Here is a 27,293-nt window from a genome sequence, read left to right as displayed (position 1 = left end):
AACTACAGCTGTCAGACATGTGGAGGAGAAAAAAAATACAATATAATATAAAGTACAACATTTACCTCCGAGATACATTGAAGTAAAAGTATAAAGTTTCATAAGATGGAAATACTCAAGTAAAGTACAAGTACTTTGAATTTGTGTTTCAGCGCAGTACTTGAATACATGTACTTAGTTACATTCAACCACTACAAACAGCAGAGCTGAACCTGAGAAAAGGCTCATGTTCCTGGACCGGGGGGGACCAGGGTGGGGTCTCCAGCCACTGATTGTTCCCCTGCCTCTGTCTTTAATAAGTGCTTCCTCCTTTTTCTTGGTACTTGCCCATTTCTCCTCATCAGCTGGGAGGAAAGGAGCAGTAGCTGCTGAGCTAAAAAAATGCTTTGGCTGCTCAGTGACGGAGAAACAATGAAAGAAATGTAAACAGTCACCAACAGATCTCTTGATCCAAGTTTCCATACTTGGTCCCTGTGGCTGCTGTAAAGAGATAAGCTCTGTAATATTGTCCAGATTCTTTCATAACCCGCTCTAAAGCTTTCACTGAGGTCAGGCCTAATAACCTGTGGCAGGAGTTGGCAAATGCTCATGTTTTATTTCAGCTCTAATCAACAAAATGATTCGAATTTATTCACTGCAGAGTTTTATAGCATAGGTTGAAGAACTGAGAAAGACTAACTGACATTTTCATTCATCCATCTGTGCACACGTCCTTTTAGTAAACTGTATTTACAGGACCAAAACCAAGAGTGTTTGAGTGTGTTTAGTGAAACAGGTTCGTTTGCATTGAAAAGTATAATGACCCCATCTCAGCAGCAGTTTGATAGCTGAAAGAAAATCTAAATTTGAAAGCTTTACTTTATATTTAAAGTTGTAAAACTAACTTAAAATACTATTTCTTTTAAATCTGCTCACGTATTTAAACCTTTTTGAACAGAGGCTGACCAGTACAAATGTGTGCTGGGAAATGCATTAACTCTGAGACAGCCAAGAGTTTAAGTGGTGGCACAGACGTGCATAACAAGCAGCCAGAAGCAGAACTCTGTAGTTTTCACAGTACTGTCTGAACAGTGGACATAAAAATCTTCTTTTAAAGAGAGATATAATTAGTGACTGATAATCAAAGAATCATTAATTTCCTCATGTTTTAAAAGTCTGGCTGAACAGAAACATAATTATTTTTTACTTAAAAACTTGTCCTATGTTTGTGTCTGTGATTTTCTGTTGATTTCTACCTATGAATGTGTGAATTAAATTGAAATTATCGTAACTCTGACAACTTTCACAATCCAATAATCAAACTTCAAATTCACTGATAAATGTTTTTACCATATAATAATGGGAGTAATAATGGACAAATTAGAGTGCAGACTGATCTTCTCATCCATTCATTTACATTCAAAAGAATTCCAGGTGTTGCACACAGAAAATATTTTTGATGAAATATTTTCTTGATCCATATTATGAAAAAAATTACACAATTAGATCAAAATGAAAATGTAATTATTTTCCACTGAGCTCATATTATTCAGTTCCAGCAAACTTTTGTATATTTTTTATTTTGTATATGCCAACCTTAAAGGCCAGAGAACTCTTCGCCCTGGTCTTCCACTGACTGATGGCCAAGGTTATTGCTCTCAGTGATGGAAGAGTACGCTGACACAGCAGGACCTTATGAAAACTGTCCTCATCCCACTCGGCCATATTCTGTTGGATCCTCATCCTGAAAACCCGGCACCCCGTCCCTCCCACCACTGCTCACTGATCCCAAATGCTCCCAAAAACCCACATACTTTCACCACCAGCTCACACACCAGCACACCACAGCCAGCAGTTTCCTCTTCCTCATTTCTCTAGGTGCATTGATTTTACATTACAAACTGGAATATTTCAGGTGCAGGTGACTTGAGTGTGGTTTTGGAGAGACTTTATTGTGTAAGTGAACACTCTATTGCATTAAGTGCACACAATACAAGAGACAGAGAGATAAGAAAACATTGCACAGAAAAAACGAAAAAGAATAAAAGTATATAATTTAAACATCTCGTCATAAATAAAGTCTACACATCAGTGAATATGTGGTTCATTTTACACTAAATACGCAACATCTGAGTGGATGTGTGTTGCAGCTCCCGAGAGGTTTCTGGAGGAGAGGTTGTGTAGTCGGAGTGAAGTTTTTGGTTGCAAGTGAGTCAGTTTCTGTTAAACAGATTTGACAAATCTTTAGTAATCCAGGTTTAATTGGTCCCATCTGAACCTTAAGGTAAATAAAATTATAAGTAACGTGGCAAGTGTTGTCCTTGAACATCTCTTTGAGAATGCAACAAGAGCTCTGATGCTATATACTTGGTGTCTATTGCATTTTGGTCAAAGCTAATTCAACCTACTGCAGGAAAACGTGAGCTTTGAAAATCAGCGGTCTCTGATCAACAGAAAACAAATCTCAGCTTTGGCCAAATCTGCTTCCTTCTGCTTTTCTTAGAACACGAATACACACCAGTTCATACATGGCAACCTGTTACAGACTGGTAGCACTGGTAGTGCTGACTGCAACATTTTCTTTCTGGCAAAGGATTTATACCAAATTGTCCACAGGTGAAAATTAAAATGTGAAGAATCTCATCTCTCTGTTACAAGAAGATTCACACATTCACTTTCTCTTCACGATAAAAAAAAGCTCAGTTTGTTGCTGGTGTATTCTTATCTATTGTAAACCTTTTGTGCATCTTATGATCACGGGCTGCTCTTGATCCTTCTCTGCCTTCGCTAACTTTAAAACAAAAGCAACGATTCAGTACATTGCATGAGAAACATGCAACAGCTACTAATCTGTAGCCCCTCCGCCACATCGCACATTGCTTGTCCATCCAGACATTTTTCCTTTTTTGATTTTATATCCATCTGCCTTTTCATGCCTGAAAGAGATGAAAGACATAGTGATATAGAAATGCTTTAGAAGGTATAACTGAAACCAACCAGGATGTAATTTAAGGTACGTGGTAATAATACAATATGCTTTACTTTTCATGTCTATGCAAAAATTAAAAAAAAAAAAAAAAAAAATGAAGAATCTCAAAGCACCATGACACTGGAGCAAAGATCAACACAGGGTTTGAGGAACATTCCCAGCAGAACAAGAAAAAAAAAAAATAAAATGTGACCATAAACAAGCTTTACGGCTCACTGGCCTACTGTGACATGAACCTGTGTTTCAGTGTTAGTTAGAAGTGGCTTCAAGTGTTTATTACATATCAAAAGCCTAAAAAACTAAAGACAAATAGTGTAGCACAGACTGGACTTTAGCAGCAATATCCCACCTTCATCCTCCTCGCTGTGTTCAAACAGTTACAACTAAGCAAGAAAGCAACAGAGTGATGAGTGTGTTATGAAAGGCACTACATACAGTACATCTTAAAACAAATAGCAAAATAAAACTTTGAAATATAACTGCAACAAAACAAAAATAGCATCTTTAGCTTGAAACAGTGTAGACAGAACAGAGTAAATTAAGACTAATATACAGACCGTTTACTTTCTTTTGCAGTGGTCAAAACAACTGTTTCTTTAAGGCAGTACAATCTTCTCAACCTCTTAAAATTAAATCAGTATTTCATTGTTTAATGGTGGTTTTAGGAATGGCAGCATGGCTTTTATTTAGATCTTTATTATTGCTCACTTCTTTATGTAGCACAGCTATTTGTTCACCTGCAGCCCAAACAAATAAGACATCTTCATTTATTATTATCATCACATCTGTTTGTTATAGTACAAACATGAAGAAGAAGGGCCACGTTTTTTTTTATTATTAAATTGTGATGCTCTCCAAGATGTGACGGTGTTTCTAGTTTTCTGACTCTACATTGTTACTTTACTTGAGTGAGAGAAAATCTACGACTTGCAGCGACTAAGTCTTTATAAGTGTCCTCTCTAAAACAGAGAGAATGAGTCAAACTGTGCCTCTGTATAGCTGACAGGTGAATATCAAAAAGGTCCTGTATGATTTTTTTTTTTTTTTTTCATGTTACGCAGTTCAGCAAGGTGTGTCTTTCTGAGAGGGTCTCATGTCTGATTATCTGGCTCTCATATTTCCTCCTTTCCAAGCTGTGACCTCTGATATAGGGTCCGTCTGGATTATAGATTTAAAACTACAAAAGACTAAAGGTCCCGGTTGACACAAAGAAAAGAATAAAAGGATCGAGATTGAGCTTTTCCTTCTCTCAACACCCATCTTTGACATGAACATGCTTCACCAGGTGTTATGAGGATTCTGGAATGTGTGGTCTTTGGAGCAGTAGGTACCTGAGGTGCCTGATTGAAAGGCAAAAGTTAAAGAACTTTTGCTCCGTTTTTTTCTTTGCTTTTTTTTTTTTGGTGCCATAAACTTTGAGTTACAGGGGAAGTGGCGAGGGCTGAAGAGAAGTTGTATTCATACCCAGAATAAAATAAGGCATAAAAAGAGAAGGCTTTTGGGGGTTGGTTTTTGTGGCTGTCCCATCCAGCTTGGTGGGTAAATGGATGTGATTAAATTCAGAGACTGTAGCTGTGGTTCTCTTCTTTTAAGTTTTGTTTAAAAAACAACAACAAAGGTCTCAGTGGGGCCTTAACGTGTGCAGTGTCTTCAAATGTGTCGGCGACGATGGTGATGATGGTTGTGCATGTCCTCCATTGTGATCCTTCCCCACACGCCAATCACAAATGCTTCAATCTCACACTCATTGTCCCCACGAGCGATACGGAAGTAGCCGTTCTCTCCCCAGTTCTTTCCCCAGGAGTTGGCAGCGATCTGGAAGTTTAAAAGTTATTACACAGATTGTAAAATACAGTCAGAGTAGCTATTGCCAATACTGGTTTTAATTTGCAAACACATAAACCTGGCCATATTCATGCTCTTCAGAATAAAATTACATTTTATAACACAATGCAAAATTTGACCACCAATTAAGAACCAATTTGGGCTCCAAATATTTCACTTGCGAGTCCTACCAAGGCAGAAATCAACATCGCAGGTTTTCATTTTAACTCAGTAGCTGGATAAGAAGGACATATGTGTGTTTTGTATAGTGAGAAAAAACATACCCAATATTTTCTTGACGTCCCATCAAAGTTTCTCTCTTCACCCCACCTGGTGCACAAAGCAGATACATTCGTATAAGGAGGTGAACAGCCACAATGTTGTCAAGTATAAGCATCAAATTGGTTGTATCAGAGTCGCACAGCTATTTTTAAAGTACGATTTATTTCCAAGAAACATGTCTTATGTAAACACCTATCAGGAATGTGTTTACCTCAGGTAGGCCTGGTGTTATCGACAGAGAAAAGCAGTGAGGGTTATAAGTTCAAGTGTTAAAAAAAAAAAGAAGCTTTCATCTTGTTAATAACATCCTGAATACAGAGTATTTATGGCTGGATGCCGCCTTGTTGCGCTGCTACATCATTCCAAACCAAAGAACACGGAATTCCCCTCTTCCTCTGACATTTCCGCCCTCCTGACATGTAACAGGAAGGAGATGATAGGTTACGAGTAAGTGAACACCTCCTCAGTCCTGTCAATGCACAAACAGCAGACACCAGGACGGGACAAAACATTTCTAAACACACAAACACACATGTGTCAGTCTGAACCTTCTCCCTTGCCAGCAGCTTTGTTCTCAGGAAACCTTGGCAAGCCCATGAATTCCCATCATGCCATGCACTTTGGTCTTAGCTTAGCTGCTGCCAGTCCTGCCGTTTTTCCTCATCGTGATCAAAACAGTCTCCCAAAGCCAATTCCCATCCTGTTTTTGCACTCCCGGTGCCCGTTTGCTTGTTATCTTTTATAGGGGAAAGGAATGCTGGGAAATACAGTGGATGGTCTCGCACACTGCCAACTCACTAGCCTGCCACCACAACTCTGGCACACAGTGCCAACCATCTATCAGCGAGTGACCGCATTAGCCGGGTGTTTCCCCGATCGGACTCAAACGTCACATTAAACCAAGAGCAGACACAGAAACAGTTGTGTAAACAACAAGGATCCAAAATAGACCAAAGAAAAAGGATTCCTGTTTGTGAGTAGGTGCACATACGCACCTGTTTATGTTTGTGTCGTCCCATATGCATGCCTTCCTGCATGTTCATTGGTATAGACAGAGCCAGACAGAATCGGACCACTGCTGATCTCTTATCAAGGCCTCCAATCAGCTCTCTTGCTCACATGGGGACAATGATGGGCATACCGCTGTGCCCATGTACCCCGCCCTTGCCCAACGCCCCTCATCCCACCCCTGACCTCTTCTCCGGGGGACTGATCCCCGTCTCTCTGTCCTGTGAAGTCAGGATCAGCGGCCCAGACAATGCCCTTTCCACCACAGTGGACCTCAATGCTCTTTCCACAAACTTTCCCAGGCCCTGGGCTTAAAGGAACGCACAGCTATGGGATTTGGCCTATGTAAACACACTGATGCCTGTGGCTGGCAGGTTGGAGCTCCAAACACTGTGCCCTCCCCAGCCCCCCCCCCCACCCCCCCTCGCTCTCCCTCCATCCCTGAACCTGTGCCCCTGCAGAGCTGTAAGGAAGCACAGTAGAAGGAGGCTTTCAGGAAAGCTGGGAGTCCTCGTCCACAGCATCATCATCTAACGCTCTGCATACCTCCACGTTTTATTGACATGTTGAGCCACCGGAGATGAAACTACACCCCAAAGGTCTTACCATGAGCACATTGAAGAGACGTGAACCCACAGTTCTTTAAGAGGACAATTCAGAACAGTGTGTTCTTTAAGTGTGTGATTTAAAGCAGCTACGTACAGGCTGGAGTGTTTATCATACACATGACTACACAGGATGTCATAAAATGCCATGAAACAGACATGCAAGACATGCACACGAAAAAAGAGCGAAAGCTGCCTGAGTGTACGTTGTGTTTTGTCTTCGTCGATGGCTGATCAGATAAAAGAAGCTGCTTCTATCGTAGCGCCGAGCTTGTCTGTCTGGAGTGTTTTTTTGTAACTGTTGTTCAGGTCTGGATCAGGGTATTGTACTCCAGTCAAATGTTCACAAATACACGTTCCTTAGCCTTCATAATAAACCCATTGCGAGCTTGCTGCTCATTTTTATAATTGGTAAAGTGAGACTCGTGAGCAGCAAGGTATCATTGCCACGACAGAGACACGTCAAAACCAGCTGGATGGACCACGGATGAGAGCCCTGTCAAACATTTACAAGCGAAACGGTTGTTTATGACATTTTACAGGTCAGAGTCTCTCCCGCCTCTTACTGCCCTCAAAAACAAAACACAAGAACGGCATCAAACAGCTACTTGTCCGATAGTCTCGATGTCTAGATGATAACGAGAGTATTTTGGCTTGGATGTGAGGACGAGTGAAAAGAGAGGACGCGGGACAGTCGGCCAATCAGACGACCAGATGAAGAGTGATGATGGAGACACAACAGAGAGAGAGGACATGGGGCAGGAAAGCAGGGAAGACGGGAATAACGAGACAGAGGGTGGGGGCAGGCGATCCAGGTGTGTCAGCCGTCTACCTGCCTGCATATTTGTGGTCGCTAGTGGGGGAGGGGGACGCTGTCTGGGGCAGATGGAGCCAAGGTGTGTTTTGTTCACATGTATACTCTCAGCTGTGTGCAAACACGCGTGCAAATAAAGCTTTGAATCAAACGCAATACCACCAGTGACTCACTTAAAACCTGATTCATCCTTTTCTGCCGATATGGTCACTATTAAACATGTAGCAACAGTGAAACCAGACACATGAAACTTTGGTTAAGGAGAAGGTGAATGTTTTTGTCCAGACATCAACCAGTTTGTTTAACGTGGCACATTGTTTTCCTGCTCATAACTGCAACAGATTTTATCGTTAAACACAAAGACAGAAAATCCAAACCCAAAACCCTGTTTGTTTATGTTGAGTTGAATCAGGTTTGTACAACCCTCTACTTAAAGTCACACTAGAGGCTGCTGGTTCACTGAACAGGGCAAAAAAGGCTTGATACTGTAGACTGTAACTTACCCAGTTATCCTGACTGAGTGTGTGCCATGTTTGCGGTATTGTGACGGTTTGGTGAAGCTGACGTCAGTGTGTTTGTAGATCCCACTCTTATAGACAAAGAAGTCCTCGTGAACCTCCATAATAGCTGTAAGAACAAATAGTCAGGGAGAATTAGTGGGCGGATATAACCTGCGCGCGCGCACACGCACGCACGCACACACACACACACACACACACACACACACATACAACCATACAAATTTCCTTTCCTTAATCTATTATGGAAGAGAGAGATCTAAATCTTATTCAAACATTTATTAATCTGAAGGTAATTAAGTAATTTGACCAAACAAATTCCAATTTTCCCCGAGTCACAAAAACCCAAACATCAGAAAGAGATATTCAAAGGGAAAAAGAAAATTTCATTTGAAACCAGTAAGTCTTTCTGCCATGACACACACACACGCACACACACGCACGCACGCACACACACACACACACACACACACACACACACACACACACACACACACACACACACACACACACACACACACACACACACACACACACACACACACACACACACACACACGTGTCACTCTTCTATTCAAGGGAACTTGACAATAGTCCAGATGGGTACCAGACAGTGAGGCAGGCTGTTGAAGGAAAGTCAGTTCAGCCCCACTGACACGAAGGCCCATCATTTCTGACCAGGTGACTGAGGTCAGAGTTGAAACCCAGGACACAACGATTATGATGACAAGGTCAAACATTACATCATCCCAGGTCAGATACCCAACATGCACCTTCAAGGTGCATGTGTTTCCATTTGTGCATCCCTCGGGAGTGCAGGGGTGTTGTTTTTTTGTTTTGTTTTTTAAAGTCACACTGTTGACATAAAAATTATATTTATGAGAGAGAACACACACACAAAGGCATCAGCTTACCTTGCACAGGGCCATTATCCATGATCTCCTTCATAATCTCCTTATCCTAAAAGAGAAGACAGAGCGAACGATTTATTGGCAAAAGAGAGAGAGAGACACACAGAAAGACATTACATGTCAGTGAAATGGAGAGGATGAAAACAGGCCCCCTGGATGTTAAAAGTCAGATAACAAGATTGAGTTCAGCGGGGCCCCCTGCTCTTAATGCCTGGCTTATTGACTTCACAGGCTATCCAGAGACAGAAACAACGGGCCATAATTATTTCGAGAGGCAGAAGCTGTCATTTAGCACTGATGGATGTTGGCTGCAGTCGGTTGACTTTGAATTGGAGGAGATGCACACAGAGACAACTTCTGGAAGCAGATTTAGCTGAAATTACGTGATACTTTGTGGTATGAAGAAAGGGCAGAGGCACTTCGTCCATCGACTGGACTGGACGGAAGCAACTTTGAAAAACAACTAGAGAGAGTAAATCTTCTGATTCACTGGGAATAACTGCTCATCTTTTATTATCTGATAAACTCTCACTGTCGTGTCAGCTGACTGATACTGGCTTAATAAACCCACCGTTGTGGCTGCGCAGGAACAGATGACATGTGGAAACAGTGGAGTCATTTGATAAAGCATAAACACACAAATCTAATTCCACATACGCTTCTAAGTCTTGAAATGAAGGCAGATAATGATTATGGACGATGACAACCAAAGTGCAGTCTGTATATTAGCATAATTCACTCACTGCAATCTTTATCCTCTGTATGTAAACTATTCAAACTCATCATAATAGATCATTTTATAATTTTGTATTATAGTTGAAGCAAAAATAGTCAATCCTGAAACCTATTTCCTGAAGGGAAACATGCAGGTAAAAAAGACATCCTCTTTCTGTTCCGCACGTAATCCTGTCAAACATTCCCATGTTTTTTCACAGGCGAGTCAAGCATGATATGAGGAAAGTGTGCAAAAACACATGAAGCACGAGAGATAGATTATGGCTGTTGCAGCACGAGGAAATGATGCAAACGGTTTAACGTTTACGTAAACTGGACGTTTGAATAACAAGTTATGCTGGTTGAATGTTAAACTAATGTATGAGAGGTGTGTTTCCTACAGATGTGCAGTGCTTACGTTGGATGAGAGCCTGTAGGGCGGTGTGGACTGGTAGATGTCGTTCTGGTAGTTGTGTGTGTTGGGGCAGCGCTGCGTGGCTTGTCTCTTCCCCCGACCAACCGAGCGACTCTGCATCATGCAGCGAGCCACCTCTGCCGGTGACTGCTGCGGAGGTCGGTATGGATAACACTCTTCTGTCACGACACTGTCAGGGGGGATGGACAGATGGAAATCCTAAGAATGCTGCCACGAAGTAATCAATGCAACTTATTTGCACACAATAATGCTAATTTTGCCTGTAACAAGGGAAGTGCTCACCCTCTACGCCGGAGATACCACCAGGCTCCATCTATGTGACCTCCAGCGCAGCCCCCCTGGTTGCGCGTGTCACAGGAAATAAGATTTTGGGGGGACAGCTGAGGAGTCATGTGACCCATTGACTGGATGGAGATTCTGTCTGATGCCACAGCTGGTGAACGCAAGAGACAACATTGAGAACAGATGCCAGAGAGCTCAAGAGACACTCGAAAGACATTACTCAGTTTATTATTATTATTTAGCAGATCAAATCCTCTAAAATATTTGTTACCAAAAGTCTTCTGCGAGCTGCATAATGGGAATTAGTTCTCAGGAGGAAACACGCGTCTGTAAATTCACAGAAATCCCCTGTACTCTGCTGTCTCAATCCCAATTCTTATTTTTACTCGGCATCTACCTCAAGCCTGAAGAAGAACTTTCGAGGCTGAAATGCCAATGCCGAACAAAAGACCTGAGAACAAGACAGCAGTGATTGCATTGTTCCTTCACGTCTCATAATAATATCCTATATATTTTCAGGATATTTCCCTGCATTGTTTCAGCCCAGTGAATCCTCTTTTGGACCCACCTGCAGTAGAAAAAGCCCAGGAAGCAGCACAGTTGCCCTGATCCAGTGGTTCATGGATCTTTCCTGGCCACTTCTCTGCTGAGTTGAAGTTGGGCGGCAGACGGTCACTCTGAGGATCCATGTTCATCTGACATAACGAGGAAGAGAGAGACAGTTCGTTGATTACTTCTTCAGTGTATTTAAGTTCAGTTTATTTCCATAAAGCTAATTAACTCTCAGAGGAGAACAGCTTTGTTATTGTATTTGTATTTGTATTTCTTAGTAAAAACAGCCATTATTACAACTGCACAAGATGTCAAAAGTGAGTGAGAGTAAAACAGAGGAAACAGTAGTCGGAGACAACAACATAAAGCTGCAGTGATGCAACTTGTTTGAAAGTGGTGTCGGGCAGCGCAGTGTAATTTGTTTGGCCACAACACAACACAAACTAAAGGCTGCAATTAAGTGACTTGTGTACGGTTTTCTGTGACAAGTTTGAATAATGGGCAGATTACATAAGCCTGCTAATCATCCCCGCAGTCGGACGGGGCTTCTTTACAGGCCATTTGGCCCAGTGTCAATCTCTGATGCTGAAGAACAGACAAGAACCTTTGATCCCAATCCTCTCTGTGAAACACGAGGCCTCGACTCACAGCACTCGGAAAGGCATTTAATCTCTATTCAAAATATTAATATCACCGGGGGCATAAATCTAAACTCTCATGATAAATCTGGAATAGAGTGCAGATGTTTTCCCGACGTTCACTTGCAGGTAGCTCTCAGATGCCGAACATACTCCACCTATTATAATCTCCACTTAAGGTTGGATGCTCTCCTAATCTCCTGGTAATGTGTGATAACAGAGCACACACTTCTGTACGACTGACCTCCCCTCTCTCTTTTTTAAGACCCTGGCTGCCTCCGCTGCATTCCACTGATTAATAATGAGGTATTCAGAGCATGGATGGCCACCTGATACAGAACTAAGGAATGCTGGTCAGAGATTTGTAGCTGTGGCAGGTTAGAGTCCAAAAAACTCAGACATCTGAAGCACCTGACCTCAAGGCACGAGGAAAGAGTCGAAACGCTGCGAGTTTAGTGTGTGTGATAAATGAATAGGAGTCTACAGAACGACAGGAAAGGAGAGAGGGGGAAAGATTTATGAATGGTTCATAGCACAGGTAGGGACATGCTGACAGCGGAAGGAGGGGAGGTCTGGATGGAGCGATGGAGGTGGGGAGGTGTAGACTGAAGAGGAGACTGCTCTTTATTCTCCGCACAGCCACCATCTTCTCTGTCTAATGTTTTGGTTCCGTCTTATGTAATCTGTCTGGGCATAATGTAAACAGAGACTGAGTGGATCAGAGTACCTCGAGGTTCCAGACGGAGACGCCATCACATACCAACGAGCCACCATAATTAAGTGGAAAAATAGGTTTTCATCAGCGCTCGCTTGTTGTACCGGGTTACAAACAGGCATATCACGAATTCCCAGGAAGCATGCAGGAGCTTGTGAAGAATTGAAAAGTCATAATAAAACTGAAATAATGTATCTTTTTTTCTACATTCTCACCTGTTGCTAAAACATTGTGCTCCACTAAACAGCCCACACTCTCCTGCTCACAGCCATGTTGCTGCCCTGCCTGTGTCACACTTACACAAATAGAAACCGATGGATTTCTACTCCGTCCACTTCAACTAAAAGACAAACTACTTAAATTAACTATTGTAATTCAGCATATTTCATTTTGGAAATTTTGGCTGGCAGGAAGCTTTATCAAACAGCTGCTGTCTTTTCATAGACAAATAAGAGTGAAGAGATATTATTGTAGGAAATTAAAAAGTAAAACTTTTGGTTTTGTTTTCAGCTTCACTCAAATATAAGTGCATCAAAAATGTACTTTTGTGTGATTGTAAAACATACTAAACTTTCTCTTCTATTTGCGTTGAAATCATTTACAGACACCTTATTCATCAACATAAATCTACAGAAAATATTCTTGCTATAGTAGTGCAGCTGTATAATACATCTTGATTTAGAAGCATCAAACAGCCACAGTAGGAAAAGCCGATACGTAAAAGCTCATGTATTTGACAATGTGATCATATCATGTGTTTTCAGTCTGGGTTTTCGTTCTAAATTAAGAAGTATTTTAAGGGGAAACCCAGAGTCTCGGAGGATACACCCATGAGCAACAAGTAATGTGATAGTCTTAAAGCTTTTGGCTGGATATTCTTGCCAACTTTCACAGCTTTTCAAGAAGGTCAAAGGTCAGCTCCTAAAAAGTAGCACCGGGAATTGCAATTGTTTCATGACTTGCTCAAGGGTACTTTAGCTAAGCATATACAGTGGGTACGGAAAGTATTCAGAACCCTTTAAATTTTTCACTCTTTGTTTCATTGCAGCCATTTGCTAAAATCAAAAAAGTTCATTTTATTTCTCATTAATGTACACTCAGCACCCCATATTGATAGAAAAAAACAGAAATGTAGAAATTTGTGCAAATTTATTTATTTGTCAGAGCAAATGAGAATCATGAGGTCGAAGGAACTGTCCCAGGAGCTCAGAAACAGAATTGTGGCAAGGCACAGATCTGGCCAAGGTTACAAAATAATTTCTGCAGCACTCAAGGTTCCTAAGAGCACAGTGGCCTCCATAATCCTTAAATGGAAGAAGTTTGGGACGACCAGAACTCTTCCTAGACCTGGCCGTCCAGCCAAACTGAGCAATCGTGGGAGAAGAGCCTTGGTGAGAGAGGTAAAGAAGAACCCAAAGATCACTGTGGCTGAGCTCCAGAGATGCAGTAGGGAGATGGGAGAAAGTTCCACAAAGTCAACTATCACTGCAGCCCTCCACCAGTCGGGGCTTTATGGCAGAGTGGCCCGACGGAAGCCTCTCCTCAGTGCAAGACATATGAAAGCCCGCATAGAGTTTGCCAAAAAACACATGAAGGACTCCCCGACTATGAGAAATAAGATTCTCTGGTCTGATGAGACCAAGATTGAACTTTTTGGCGTTAATTCTAAGCGGTATGTGTGGAGAAAACCAGGCACTGCTCATCACCTGCCCAATACAATCCCAACAGTGAAACATGGTGGTGACAGCATCATGCTATGTTTGTTTTTTTCAGCTGCAGGGACAGGACGACTGGTTGCAATTGAAGGAAAGATGAATGCGGCCAAGTACAGAGATATCCTGGAAGAAAACCTCTTCCAGAGTGCTCTGGACCTCAGACTGGGCCGAAGGTTCACCTTCCAACAAGACAATGACCCTAAGCACACAGCTAAAATAACAAAGGAGTGGCTTCGGAACAACTCTGTGACCATTCTTGACTGGCCCAGCCAGAGCCTTGACCGAAACCCAATTGAGCATCTCTGGAGAGACCTGAAAATGGCTGTCCACCAATGTTTACCATCCAACCTGACAGAACTGGAGAGGATCTGCAAGGAAGAATGGCAGAGGATCCCCAAATCCAGGTGTGAAAAGCTTGTTGCATCATTCCCAAGAAGACTCATGGCTGTACTAGCTCAAAAGGGTGCTTCTACTCAATACTGAGCAAAGGGTCTGAATACTTATGACCATGTGATATTTCAGTTTTTCTTTTTTAATAAATTTGTACAAATTTCTACATTTCTGTTTTTTTCTGTCAAGATGGGGTGCTGAGTGTACATTAATGAGAAATAAAATGAACTTTTTTGATTTTAGCAAATGGCTGCAATGAAACAAAGAGTGAAAAATTTAAAGGGGTCTGAATACTTTCCGTACCCACTGTAAGTATCAACACTGAAGTTTGTACCCGAGTCTTTAGGGAGATGACATCCCACGTACTTCTCATTTGACTGATATCTTTAGCCAGCTGGGATCCTTCCAACCCAGAAAATGACCTTTAAGGATAAAGTTAGTGCTCTACCTGAATCTCATTCATGTTCATGACAGTTCTTGAGGGTCTTTGCGTGCCCAGGCGGTAGCGGATGCCTTCATCCAAAGTCATGCCGTAGAGCTGACTGTAGTTAGCTGCTTTCCACCTGAAAGACATACAAAAAACATGTTTGTTACCACGGCTATCTTATTGAAAACCCCTCACTAAAGTCCACCCACATGTTTTTTTGGGTTGGTTTTTTTTTACCCATATTTTCCTCTGTTGACGGCGTGGATAATGTCAGGCTCCATCAGACAGGCGTTCTGCTCACATTCCCACCGTCCTGAAGTCCCACATGTACTGAAAGAGACAGAAACAGAGTAGGGGACATTAAAAGCTGTCAGCAGATGGAACTGCATGAAAATAGATCCCATTTCCATATTTATGCTCAAGCCATCGAAGTCAACAGCTGAAATAGGAAGACAGTGGTAGACATAGATGAGTATGCAGAGGCTCAGTGGGATTCAAAGGAAATAACTGGAGAAGACTGAAATAAGAAAAAAACAAACAAGGCAGTGAGGAAAAAGAAGAAAAGGTTAAAGGGAACATTCAGCCTTTTAAGGCTGTAGAATGCACATCCATTTTTAGTCCCAAGAAATCAAGATAAGAGAGCAGGATATTACTGATGACACAGATGTTTACTTTGGGGACGTTAAAAATTTTATTTTGTGATGAGTCACTGAAGAATAGTGTGTCTGCCTGTGCGTGTCTGTATACATGTGGTCAGACAAGTCATGGAAAAAGTCTTAAGAATTTTTTAGTTTGAATTGGTTCCAAAACGTGATGTCTTTCATAAGCAAACATATAAAAATAGAATTATAAATTATATTCTAAATAAGTATTTTCAGCAAAACATACCTTAGCATCAAAGGTTTTAGTACTCATTATGCAGAGTGGTCCCTTTCAGGGCCACCTTACTACATAGTTTTTGGATATTGCAACATTTTGAAAAATGTATTATAATTTGTATGTGAACCACAAAATCAGCATGTGACCAATGTCTTCAAATAAATGTAATACATTTTTTTTTTTAAAACTTGATACTTCATTTTGAGTGGTTGGCACTGTCACCTCACAGCGAGTGTGTTCTGGGGCCTTTCTGTGTGGTGTTTCCATGTTCTCCCTGTGCCTGCGTTGGTTCTCTTCAGGTACTCCGGCTTCCTCCCGCCATCCAAAGACATGCATGTCAGGTTAATTGGTGATTCTACAAATTCCCCTTCGGTGTGAATGAGCGCATGAATGGTCTTTGTTTCCGTCTGTCTCTATGTGTTGGCCCTGTGATGGACAGGCAACCTGTCCGGGGTGTACCGTGCCTTTGCGAGTGAGCTGGGATAGCCTTCCCCTCACTAGCATTCCCACAATAGGCCCAATTTTATTTGTACTCTTCATATGAATACATTTTTTTGCACAATTTGTTGTTTTGAATCGCAAAAGTCTGAAAGTTATAAAATAATGAGGAGAGTTTCCCACACAGCCACATAAAAACATCTACACAGTTAAACAGACACAATGATGAAGAGGCAAGATTCCCCTTTGGTCACACAGAAGCCTACAGACTGCATCACCTCTCAAACTGCGCTCTTTCCTGCTCGGTAGACACATCATACAAAGTTTATCTCTGCTTAGTATCCAGCAGGGATAAGAGCAAAGCGTCGATGCCTCATGCCTCCCTCCAGCAGGAGTGCAGGCATGCAGCACCATGCAGGTAAGTCACAAACATCAGCGCACTCACAGAGTAGAGGTAGTGGACACACAGGGATAGATGTAATGACAGATTTATGGAGATGAGGGGAAAGTGTGACTGAAAATAGAATAAGAGGGTCTTTGAGGACAGTGGGAGGCCATATTTAACACTTCCCGTCACAGACAACCTCTTCACCTTAGCGAACACAACTGGATGGCGTGAGGTGGAGTGTGTCACCATGTCCGATTACTGATCCTGCCAAATCAGTGGGAGTAAACTATGAAACTGTATAAACTATAACAAACAGTCCAAGCTGGTACTGGCTTTAGTCCAATCCAACGTATACAGCACAAGCAGACAGAGCTGAGCTGCTGCCAAATCGAAGCGGAGATAGTCGCTCCTTCAGGCTGTCAGGGTTGCTGGTGTGAGCAAATGTCTCAGATCATTTGAGGCAGATAGAGAGTTATCAGGATGCTGCGAGATCAGGGAGGAAAAGGCCCCAGCTGGAAATCACATCACCACAACAAAAGGTGGCCACACATTACTGCATACCTTCACAGGCACGTGACAATAAAGATAAGCACTGCTCCAATACTTCGTGCTCAGTCAGGTCGTGCTGTGTCTAGTGCTGAAGCAGTCTGCCCTGGAGTTATGTCAGGCTATAACTGTACTGTTTTGATGGGGGAAATGTGCCAAATGTTTACAATTTTTAATAGGTAGGTAGGTAGTTACTTTATTAATCCCCAAGGGGAAAATTTTTTCGCTACAGCAGCATACAGGAAGCAATAAGATAATAATAGAATAACAAAAAGCAATAAAATAGCAGTAAAAATATTATTTAAAAAAATCATGAAAAATATGATTAAACAACAATTCAAATTGTGATAATGGCAATATTTTGACTTGATGATGTAATGACGTGATATGGCAACACTGTGTAACTGTTAAGTTAAAAGCATCTGAAAGCATCTCCACGACGGAGGAGTTAGTTCCAACACGAGGAGCCACTTCAGTAAAGTGGAAGTTTGTCAGTTTGGTTACAAAACATCAGAACTTTAATAAACCATAATATGTCAGTTTTTACTAAATATTTAAGGGAAAATTGTTCAGCTTATGCTGGCATATAAATCTTTTAACACTTTATTTTGTTGCAATACCCTGAAATATTGTGATATTATATTAGGACCATATAGCCCACCCCGAATAGATATTGTTTATATTGATTGTGACCCTGATGTCAAAGTGTTGTTATATTTGGTTTGTAACTAATAAAGTGAGGAGGAAGTACAGATAAGAGTATTCGTCCGCTGCTAATCAAAGACTTTGGAGGGAAAACGGGGGAGAGCTGCCAGGTCGACTCAAAGCAGAAGCCCAGTTCTCCAGCCTGCAGCCCTTTTCTCAGAGAGCCGGGAGGACACACATTTGGGAAATTAGTAAGTGGAGAGAGTGGGAGGAGGAAAAGGGAGTGCATGTCCCTCTGTGCCAAAGATTGTGGTGCAATTTTTCAAACACCCATGTGTATTGCCTTAACAGGCACGTGTGAGAGCGTATGTACATAAGACTCTTTTGTTTGGAGGTGAAAGGGGGAGTTCGCACATAAATGCTGTTTTCTGGTGAGCTGTAACACGAGAGGCTATTTTTACCACGCAGTGTGTTTGCTCGGCCTCCACTAGTGTTTCCTCAAGGAGGAATGGTCGCCATGACACTTATCAGCTTCCATGTTTACCTACCTGTGCACCCACAAGATCCTGTAGTTCATCCTAATTGAGCTGCCTTGATAAGAGGCATACTTCAGGCTGTTCAGATTGACACAGTGCAGCTACTGCTAATCAGCCGGTGATGAGTAAGTGAGTGGGGTCAGTGTGGTTTGTATTAGACCTGTTTTGACAAACAGCCACAGGTGCGTTCTTGTTATATTAAAATAAATATGGTGCAGACATTCAAATGGGTGATGAATGAATATTTGTCTGCAAGTGTGCATGTTTACACGCGTACTGTACACACACACAAACTAAGACTTTTGAGGAACATAATGACACGTGAGAAACCAGGGTGGCGGACAAGTGAGGAATTTAATTTCTCCTCTTTCTGCCATCTCTCACTTCACTTCCTCAATCCCTCGCTCCCCCCTCCAGTCTCTACAGAGCTGCTGTATATCTCTTTGACTGCTGTCCATATCGAACAGAAAAATGATACTAGCCACATGGACTACGTTGCCCTCAGGGCGCAAATGGACATTCAGATAAAAGACACTTGACTGTCACAAATACTGTTTTTAGAAACTCTTAACTTCGTGTCAGGGTCTTAAAAATCTGTCCATGAACTAAACTAGAAAAATAGTGAAACACTGTCTAAGAGATTTACTTCAGCAGTCAAAACAATAACACTGCAGCTTTGTTTTGCAATATCTGGCCTCATTTGTGCGCAGAGCGAAAGTGGATTTATCCATCAAAGTAGACTCTGAAGCTCAACAGGAAAACTGCTTTGATTATGATTAAATTTGCCAGGTCACTGAGTAGGAGACATGAAAGAGACTTTTGAAGATATGGGAAGAAACATCATTGTCCTGTTTTGATTTATTCTCTATTATACACGTACGTTTCTCCTGCTTCAGAGACAGGCTACAAACTGCTCTTTATTTGACCATTACATAAAACGTTTCAGTATAAACAATAAATTACTTTAACAGTTATAGCTGTTTAAGGCAGACAGAAGTACGTTTGGAATCACGCTCTTCAACACAAAGCACAGCTGAGGCTGATGGGAGCGTCATTCGTCTTGCAGCTATATTGTTATAAACTAAAATAACATGCAAATTTTGACCTGATTATGGCGCTAAATGGAAGGTCAGAGGATCACTGCAGTTATGACAGGAAATCTTAAGTGATATATTAATATTACTGTGGGAACTTTCATGGCAAATCATCCTGTAATTCTTTAGATATTTCAGTTTGGACCAAGTGGCAACCGAACGTTACGTCATACATTGGTTTGTGAAGTGATGTTTTGAAGCCAGAAGTGATCACATTTTGATGAGCTGGGGAGGGAGGGAGATCTGACTGAGAACCTGAGGAAGCAGTATCTGCCCATTTACACTGGAAACCTGACTGCACCCCAGGCCTGTCAATCAAACCAGACACCCCCCCCCCCAAACATACATGTCTTTGAGGCCAAATATCTGATTAATTATGTTATTATCACCAGAACAACCACCAGAACATTGATCAGATCAGAACTTAGCTCATGACGCCATAGTAACTTGTGGGAAACATTTATCGACATTGTATTTAATTATAGAAGTTAATGCTTTTTGAATGAGAGCGTATTGGAGAGGGTTTTCTGGAGGCAGCACGTAGTGGGCCTCAGTGGTATTGCAATTTAAGGCCCTTTTGCGTTGGCTTCACTTTTCAGAGCTGGAGACAACATACATTTTGAATACAGGTCATAATCTGTCCGAAGAGGTGGACCTGCTGACTGAGTAATTGACTAATGACAGAAATTGCCATCCAGAGAGTTTTTCTGCAAAAAACACCTCCATTGCACTGTCTCAGTGACTATAGAAAATGTTTTAGTCAAAACATGGACATATAAAGTGGATATTACAACATCAAAACCCTGTCTTTATGATGAGAAACACATGCTGTAAACACATTTTGCAACCCAAACAATCTAATTCTAAATTGTGCAAATCCCACAGGTTTTAATAATACCAAGTACAGCATGTCAGTGAGGAATTCAGAGAAATGTGATACACAAGACATCTCCAATTTCTTCATCTGTTGTAATGAGCTCCATTCGATTTGTATAGCTTTCCCTCCACTGCATATAAAAAAATATATATATTGGACATGGACAAAAAAAAAAAGAGAATGGTGAGGGAAAATATTCAAACTTAAAGCTCTTAAAGGGGACATTTGAAGGGAAAGCCAGAGATTAAAGAGGTTGAAAGAGAGAGAGAGGTCTACATACCATAAATTGCAGTTCTCTTTATATGTTTGCCCTGTTAAGAACCTGTTGCCATTTCTTTCACAGATGCCTGAGAAGAGACAAAGAAGGGCAGTTTAATATACATGGGTTTGATGGGGCTAAACAACAAAAGATCCAACCACTAATCTCCGGGACAGCCTTAAACAGACACAGACTTGCATGCACTGTTCTCACACTTAATATTATAGAAACACACAGGACGTATTCTTTCACTTGCAAACACAATAACAAAGGTTAACAGTAGCTAGTGTGAGTGCGTGTGCATGTGTTTACGCAGATGCACACACAGAATACGTGAGGTCTAAGGAGCTCTGAGCTCCAGTAATCCAGTGTAGGAATGTGTTCTTTCCTGCCTTCCCAGGCTTCCTGGGCTCCCGTCATGCTTTAAACAGCTTACACTCCACTTCACCACCTCCAGTGAGGTAGAGGGAAAGCCCCCCCTTTGCCCCTCCCCATTACATAAATAATTAAACATAAAAGAAAACAAACATTTGTGAGCTGCAATGCTGATGTAAAAATCCACTCAGCATTGTCAAAAAGCACAAAAATGATCCATCTTTAGCATTTCTTCTGAATTAATTAGACCTCCTACACTTGAAGTTTGAACCCTGCTTACTTACAGATTGTGTAAGGTGACTTGGGGACAGACTTGCAGTGAGGTTTATCACCACCCTGATTTACAGTGGAAGGTGCTGTCAGTGTCAATTTCATGTGGAATTTAAGGCATGAGCGGGCGGAGAATTTACAGCGGGACCAGGTTTCCTGGCCTCTGGTGTGAGGCCCTGAGCTGATAGCGTGATTTACGATCTACGATCGAGGCCCTACGACACCCATCTTCCCCCTCACAGCTGTCTCACCCAGTCTGTCATAACTCAGGCACTGCAGTGCGTCAGCGTCTGACAAATTACACATTAATGCAAAAGGAATGTAAACTCTCCTTGAGCTGACAGTAAGCAATGTCATGTAAATGTTTCTGTGACCCTTTTTATAGCACGATGACACAATATATTGAGTGAAAGCCAGCAACAATCTGCCACAAGGCAGAAAAGAGGTATTATTTGAAGTGACACAACTTTCCTCCAGGCTGACCGTGTGGTCAGTTATGCATGTGTGCACACGCTTTGTGTGTATCCACCTACCTGAGTCCCCTACCTTGTCGGCCAGGGAACACATACCTGCACCAACCCCTTCTACCTCCTGTCCTGTACCCATTGTCTGTCTCTCCAGCCCTCCACATAGCCCAAATTCTTTCTCTTGACCTCCATTCATCCCTCTATCCACACCTCCTTCACTCAGTCTGGGTTAATAAGAAGCCTACTGTTCACTGCTCTCAGATAGGTCTTTGCTCTCGCTGGCACATTTTACACCTCTGCACTGAGAGACTGGTGTTAGAACCGGGAGGGGAGTCCAAACGTAATTAACCGAACAAAGATGGGCACAAATGTGTTCAATCTTACCTACTTAGAGACTGTGTGGAGATTACTGAGGGGACAGAGGATCAGAAGACAAATGCAGTTTTTATCTATGCTGAAAGAAAGACAGGAGGGTCCTTTATCAACATTTCACCACATATCCTTTTTTAGTCTTCCCTTTTGAGATGTATCATGTACAGAAGAGATCAAATAGATGTCTTAAAGAGGATATTCGTGTACACCACTGTCCATAAAAGCGTGCTGTATCTGTATGTTTTTCTGTCATTAATATAATTTTTTGTCCAATGATACAACAAGTTTGTAGGATCGATATATCAGTTTTGAGAAGCACAATACATGTGGAGCTACGAAGTGTGACCAAAAGTTATTTGTGATGTTTCCCATGAATATTTAATTTTGAGATATTGAGGGCAGGGCCCCCTCCCCTCTACAGTAATTTTCATACAGTCCCTGACTCAAAAAAAAAAAAGGCAGGTATGTAATTATAATTCATTTCCAGGTGTCCTGCTGCTTTGCATTGTGGTCCGGCACAGAGGTTCTCAGCAGGGTTCCCTGTTGCTCTCTGACTGAGTTTAATTAACTACGACAACACCCCTCTCCACCACACACACACACACACTTCTGCAGAAGTTACTGATGCACACACAAACACATTCGTAACCTTACTTACTGATGAAAGGCGGATCCACGCCGAGACAACGGCTCCAGAAGTCGGGGCAGCAGTCAGACACAGTGCGGTTGCAGAACAGGTCACAGTAGCAGATTGTGTCCAGGTACGGCACTGTGCACAGGTCATCTCGGCCAGGGCAGCAGCCTCCTCTCCTCTGGCAGTACGAGCCAAATGGGTCCTTGATGCCACCAACGTGGAGTGGACTGGCGAGCTCCCTCTTGGTCCTTCGAGACAGGATTCTGTCTGCAGTGCTCTCTCCCGCCACCAGGAGCAGCACCGCCACAGTCGAAAGGAGGAGCCTCATGATGAATCTGTGAAAGGAAGAGAGATCAGATGAAGATTTTATCCAAGCTGTGCTTTGGTTTAAGACTTATTCTTGGCCTTGCTTTTCAAAAGAAGGCACACTCTGAATACCTCACATTTCAGAGCAAGAGAGGGTCAGAGGTTACAGTAGGAGTAGCTTAATTGGGGTATAACTGCTGCCAACAGACAAGATCCACCGCCTGTTGTGTGGTTCAAGTACACACTGGTGCATACGCTTGGTAAAACAGCCAAGGGTCCAAATAGAAAACCCATGTGATCCTTCGAGATCAGACTTATTTTCTCAACTTTCCCTTCGAACAGCCAAGACAAACAGCGGCTAAATATACGCTCAGCAAGAAAGTGATGGAAAACAACAACTCAACACAGAAACACAGAGGGCTTTAAACGTACTGAGAGGTGTACGAAGGCGTCGTTTCAGGTTTCAGGTCCCAGGGCCAGTTCCTATAGTTCTTCATCATATTGTATATGCATAGTGTGTGTGTGTGTGTGTGTGCCCCCACTCTCACTCTAAGGCTTAACAAAGGTTAAACAATCATCCATATGCATTGCTGTTTATTTGACCAGGAGGAGGAGCTGGCCTGCTGCTTACATATGTAGCATCATTAATTATCCAATCAGATCTCTGGGCACAATGGACAGTCTGGACATAAAGCGGAGCTCCGGAAAAGATCAGCGCTGCGCTGTTTTCTGCATGACTGCGCCTTTAGTTAAAATGCACGTCCGCGCGCGCGCACACACACACACACACACACACACACACACACACACACACACACACACACACACACACACACACACACACACACACACACACACACACACACACACACACACAAGCATATGGCAGCATGGGATGGGCAGGTCTCCTCCTTTACACAAGTGTTTTGTTGTGACAGACTGAGCAGCAGTGCAATAAAACACCCGCCAGTCTGCTCACAGAGCTGCTGAAGCCTTCTGGTCAAGCTGTCGATTAAAAAAAAAAAAAAAAAAAGACAAGTGATGACCATAATGCTGCCTTGCTCACAGTCTCATCTTTAGCTTCAGATATGGAGCAGCTTCTTGTAAAGTCACCACAAATCAGTGTCATTCTGCAGCTAGCTTAAATATGAGAGTATTTGGTTGTGTTTGGCATAGCTCTCAGGTGAAGTGAGACAATATTCATAATTTTTGTCCAAATGTTAAGCCAAATATGCTATGAAGATCAATATTTCAAAGATAACAAGAAGAAGAAGAAGAAGAAAAAAAAAAAGGCTTGCATATGATCTTATATGAGCTGGCTCTTACAGAGTGTCACAGAAGCTGCCATATGGCCCATCAGTGAATCAGCCAGCTGTAGCCAAGATACTGATCCCACACAGCAGCCACGGGACAGATAAACCCTCTCTAACACACATACACAGTCATAGATGTACATACACACATCATGCACAGTTCTTGTCACTTTTATCACAGCTTCAGGACCACTGTAGTAAACTGAGCTCCATTCAGTGGTAACCAACCAGACATTTATTTTTGTCTGTATTTCCAGGATTTAAGATGTTTACCTCCGAGATGTAACAGGCACCTATTCTAAGAAACAGACCTCAGTATCGAGAACATGATGTAAATGAAAGCTTTTAACAGCATATTCATGTTTTTAATGTCATGTTTCAATGCCAGATAATAAAACTCATTCTCATCCATTGTATTTGGGTGAAAGCAGCAATCTCGCAACCCTTGAAACCGAAGGAACAAAACAATCTACACAGCTAGACACAACTAACTGACAAACTTTAGTTTAAAAAAAAAAAATCAGTGTGAAGAAAAAGTGCAAGAAGTGTAAACAGGGAATGTTTACACTTCTTGCACTTTTTCTTCACACTGCTCAGCTTTGAGATATCGCTGCCTCACCACCCACCAGATAATTCATTCTTGGCTCTGTATAAAAGATCTTCCAGCTCCACTTCCTCTCTAAGTCAGAGTGCTTGACTATCTTCTGCTGTTTGGCTCTATTTGCAACACACATCAAGGCAATACAGAACATTTATAATACCGTGCAGGTGTCTCATGAGGCTCGCACATCATCAGGTGAGTGAAGGGATTACTGGTCTCTGTGTATTGTCATTGTGAATTACAGAAGAGGAGCCGCCACACACTCACTGGACCCAATAACCTCTGAAAAAAAATCTCCCCAGTCTCCCACTCATATTTTTGATCGTATTAATAACATCTTTAATATTGTGCACTACAATCCCACACCCACAGCAGATGCTTTTACACTGCAAGACAGACAATACAGAGAAAGAGAATATAAGAAAAGTGATGATCAGCAAACACTTGAAAAAAAAAAAAGAGAGCTTAAAAGTTTCCTGTAATTCAGAGAGATGTGTGACGTAACTTGAGAATAGTGTAAACTATGCTGTGACATTCAAACTGCACCTGCCTGGAATTTGCCATAAAACCAGAATTTAATTTTTACCTTGAGCTGAGAGAGATATCCTGGTTTTGTAATCCAACAGAAAACTGTGGAGCTTTGTTGATGTGCTGCTCTGGAAGTTATTCACAGGTAGAGAGAGTTTGGGTAAAAAGGTCAGTGTCTCCTTCCTGTCTGTTCCTCACTTCTCTCACAGGATCTGCTCGGTCAGACTCTTGTCTTCTCTATATACAGGCAGTCAGGAAGCCTAACCACTCCCCCGACCTCCCTTCACTCTCCCTGTCCCCTGCTTCACTGCCTCCTGCTCCCTCTCTCTCTCTCTTCACACATACTTCGTTCTGTGACAGCCACAGGTTGGCTATCTCTTCGTGCTGCTTTTCCTTTCCTTATCAGACAGGCCCCTCCTAAGTGAAATGGTTTGCACTCAGACACATCTATATTCACTCTGCTGATTCTCCTCTACTTTCTTTCCGGTGTCACTTTCACTAACTGCCATGATTTTCATTTCGCCTCCTCTATCTTTGTCTTTTCCCACTCAGGGTCAAATCTGCTTGAAGTGGCCACAGTGGTGAGTACGAATAACTGCCTGCCCACCATCTAGTGGTTGGTTACAGGTTGCATAACGTGAGCTTAGTGAGCTAGGAAATAGCTTATGGCAGACCTGGCAGCTTCTAGAAATTTAAAGACAGCTTTCAGGAGCTGAAGTTTTGAGGGAGTTTCAGGGAGGCCAAATTCGTTCAATGTATAAAATTTAACATTGTTTTCTTGCTGTCAGGGGTGGAAAGTAACTAAGTTCATTTACTCTGGAAATTTGAGGTATACATGAGTATTCCCATTTGATGCCACTTTATACTTCTACTTTACAACAGGTAAATATCGTACTTTCTACCCGACCTAAACTTTTCAGATAAATATTTCAAATAATGGATAAAACATTTTTTTTTTTTAAGTTACAACATAAAGTCAAAGATGAAACCAGTGGTTTGTCTTCTCACGTCTTACTAAAATCAGTGTGTAGTCCGGGTCACATTTCATATGTCTGAGTTGTTAGTAGCTGCACCAATAAGTGATTTTTGCCTCTTAATTTCTCACATTGTTTCATTTCACTAAATGTTCAAATGATCCAAATATCTGACAACATTTTTTTTAAACTTTATCTGATGTCCCTGTGTATAAAACTGGATGAAGTAGTTCAAAACATAGGCAGACCCCAGCAGACTTTGGCATCACAGTTCTCCACTGTGATTATAGCCTGAACACCCTGCGCACATTCACGTTCGCTCAGCCACTCTGAAGGGAGAACCAATCAGCGACCAATTTCGATGGTGAAGTCCGATGACCTTGAAGGTTTTCTTCTGAAAGTAGTTGCAGCGGTGGTAGAGTTTCATCCAGTTTCAGTGCCGATTGGTTAAAGCTGCCCCAGTAGTTTCAAAATGAACCCGCGGTGTACGCCAAGCTGCATACAACAACCGCAAACAATTCCCAATGCAGCGTACCCAGACCCCATACAGTGATTTTAGGTCTGGAAACACCAGGCTAGTTCTAAGTAGCTCCACCTCCAAAAGCTACAACCGTAACATACACACTGATGCTTCGCTATCAATAATCTAATGATGTCATATATTAATGCGTGGGTCAGAGGATCCAAACCATTACCCTTACTTTAATAGTTTAACAACATTTTGCCACTAATGCTTTTGCAGTTTTACTCAGGTAGGATTTTTCATGTAATATTGCTCATCTAATACTGCTTTCCAAATGATCCACGTCAGTCATATATGTTTCCATTGTCAGCCTCTGGCAGTACAGGAAGTGCCAGTGAAATTTAGATCTATATTTTAAATTAAATTAAATTAAATTAAAATGGCCATGTACAATATTAAAAATATATATTAATATCTGATGTTTGTCGATATTTTTGTCTGCAGTCTTTTGGTGAGTCACATTTAAAAC

General features: G+C 41.9%; 1 protein-coding gene across 1 annotated transcript; it reads right to left on the bottom strand.

Annotated features, from left to right (window-relative positions):
- Nucleotides 1-1,910: 1,910 nt before the first annotated feature.
- On the bottom strand, nt 1,911-25,518 carry tinagl1 (tubulointerstitial nephritis antigen-like 1). The gene is made up of 12 exons (XM_069696258.1): nt 25,386-25,518; nt 22,604-22,914; nt 20,483-20,549; nt 15,037-15,129; nt 14,821-14,935; nt 10,931-11,057; nt 10,363-10,513; nt 10,063-10,249; nt 8,934-8,979; nt 8,005-8,128; nt 5,077-5,122; nt 1,911-4,783 (listed from the first exon to the last, which is right to left on the bottom strand). Exons 2-12 carry the CDS (start codon nt 22,905-22,907, stop codon nt 4,619-4,621), a joined length of 1,425 nt encoding a protein of 474 aa, XP_069552359.1. The 5' UTR covers nt 22,908-22,914; nt 25,386-25,518; the 3' UTR covers nt 1,911-4,618.
- Between the last annotated feature and the right edge of the window lie 1,775 nt (nt 25,519-27,293).

Source organism: Brachyistius frenatus, unplaced genomic scaffold (assembly GCF_029030835.1).
Source record: "Brachyistius frenatus isolate BFR_SWC_R1_liver_20210118 unplaced genomic scaffold, ASM2903083v1 Contig_2, whole genome shotgun sequence".
Classification (NCBI taxonomy): Eukaryota; Metazoa; Chordata; class Actinopteri; family Embiotocidae; genus Brachyistius; species Brachyistius frenatus.
The sequence above is the reverse complement of the archived record's forward strand: the minus strand, read 5'-3'. Positions and strand labels throughout refer to the sequence as shown.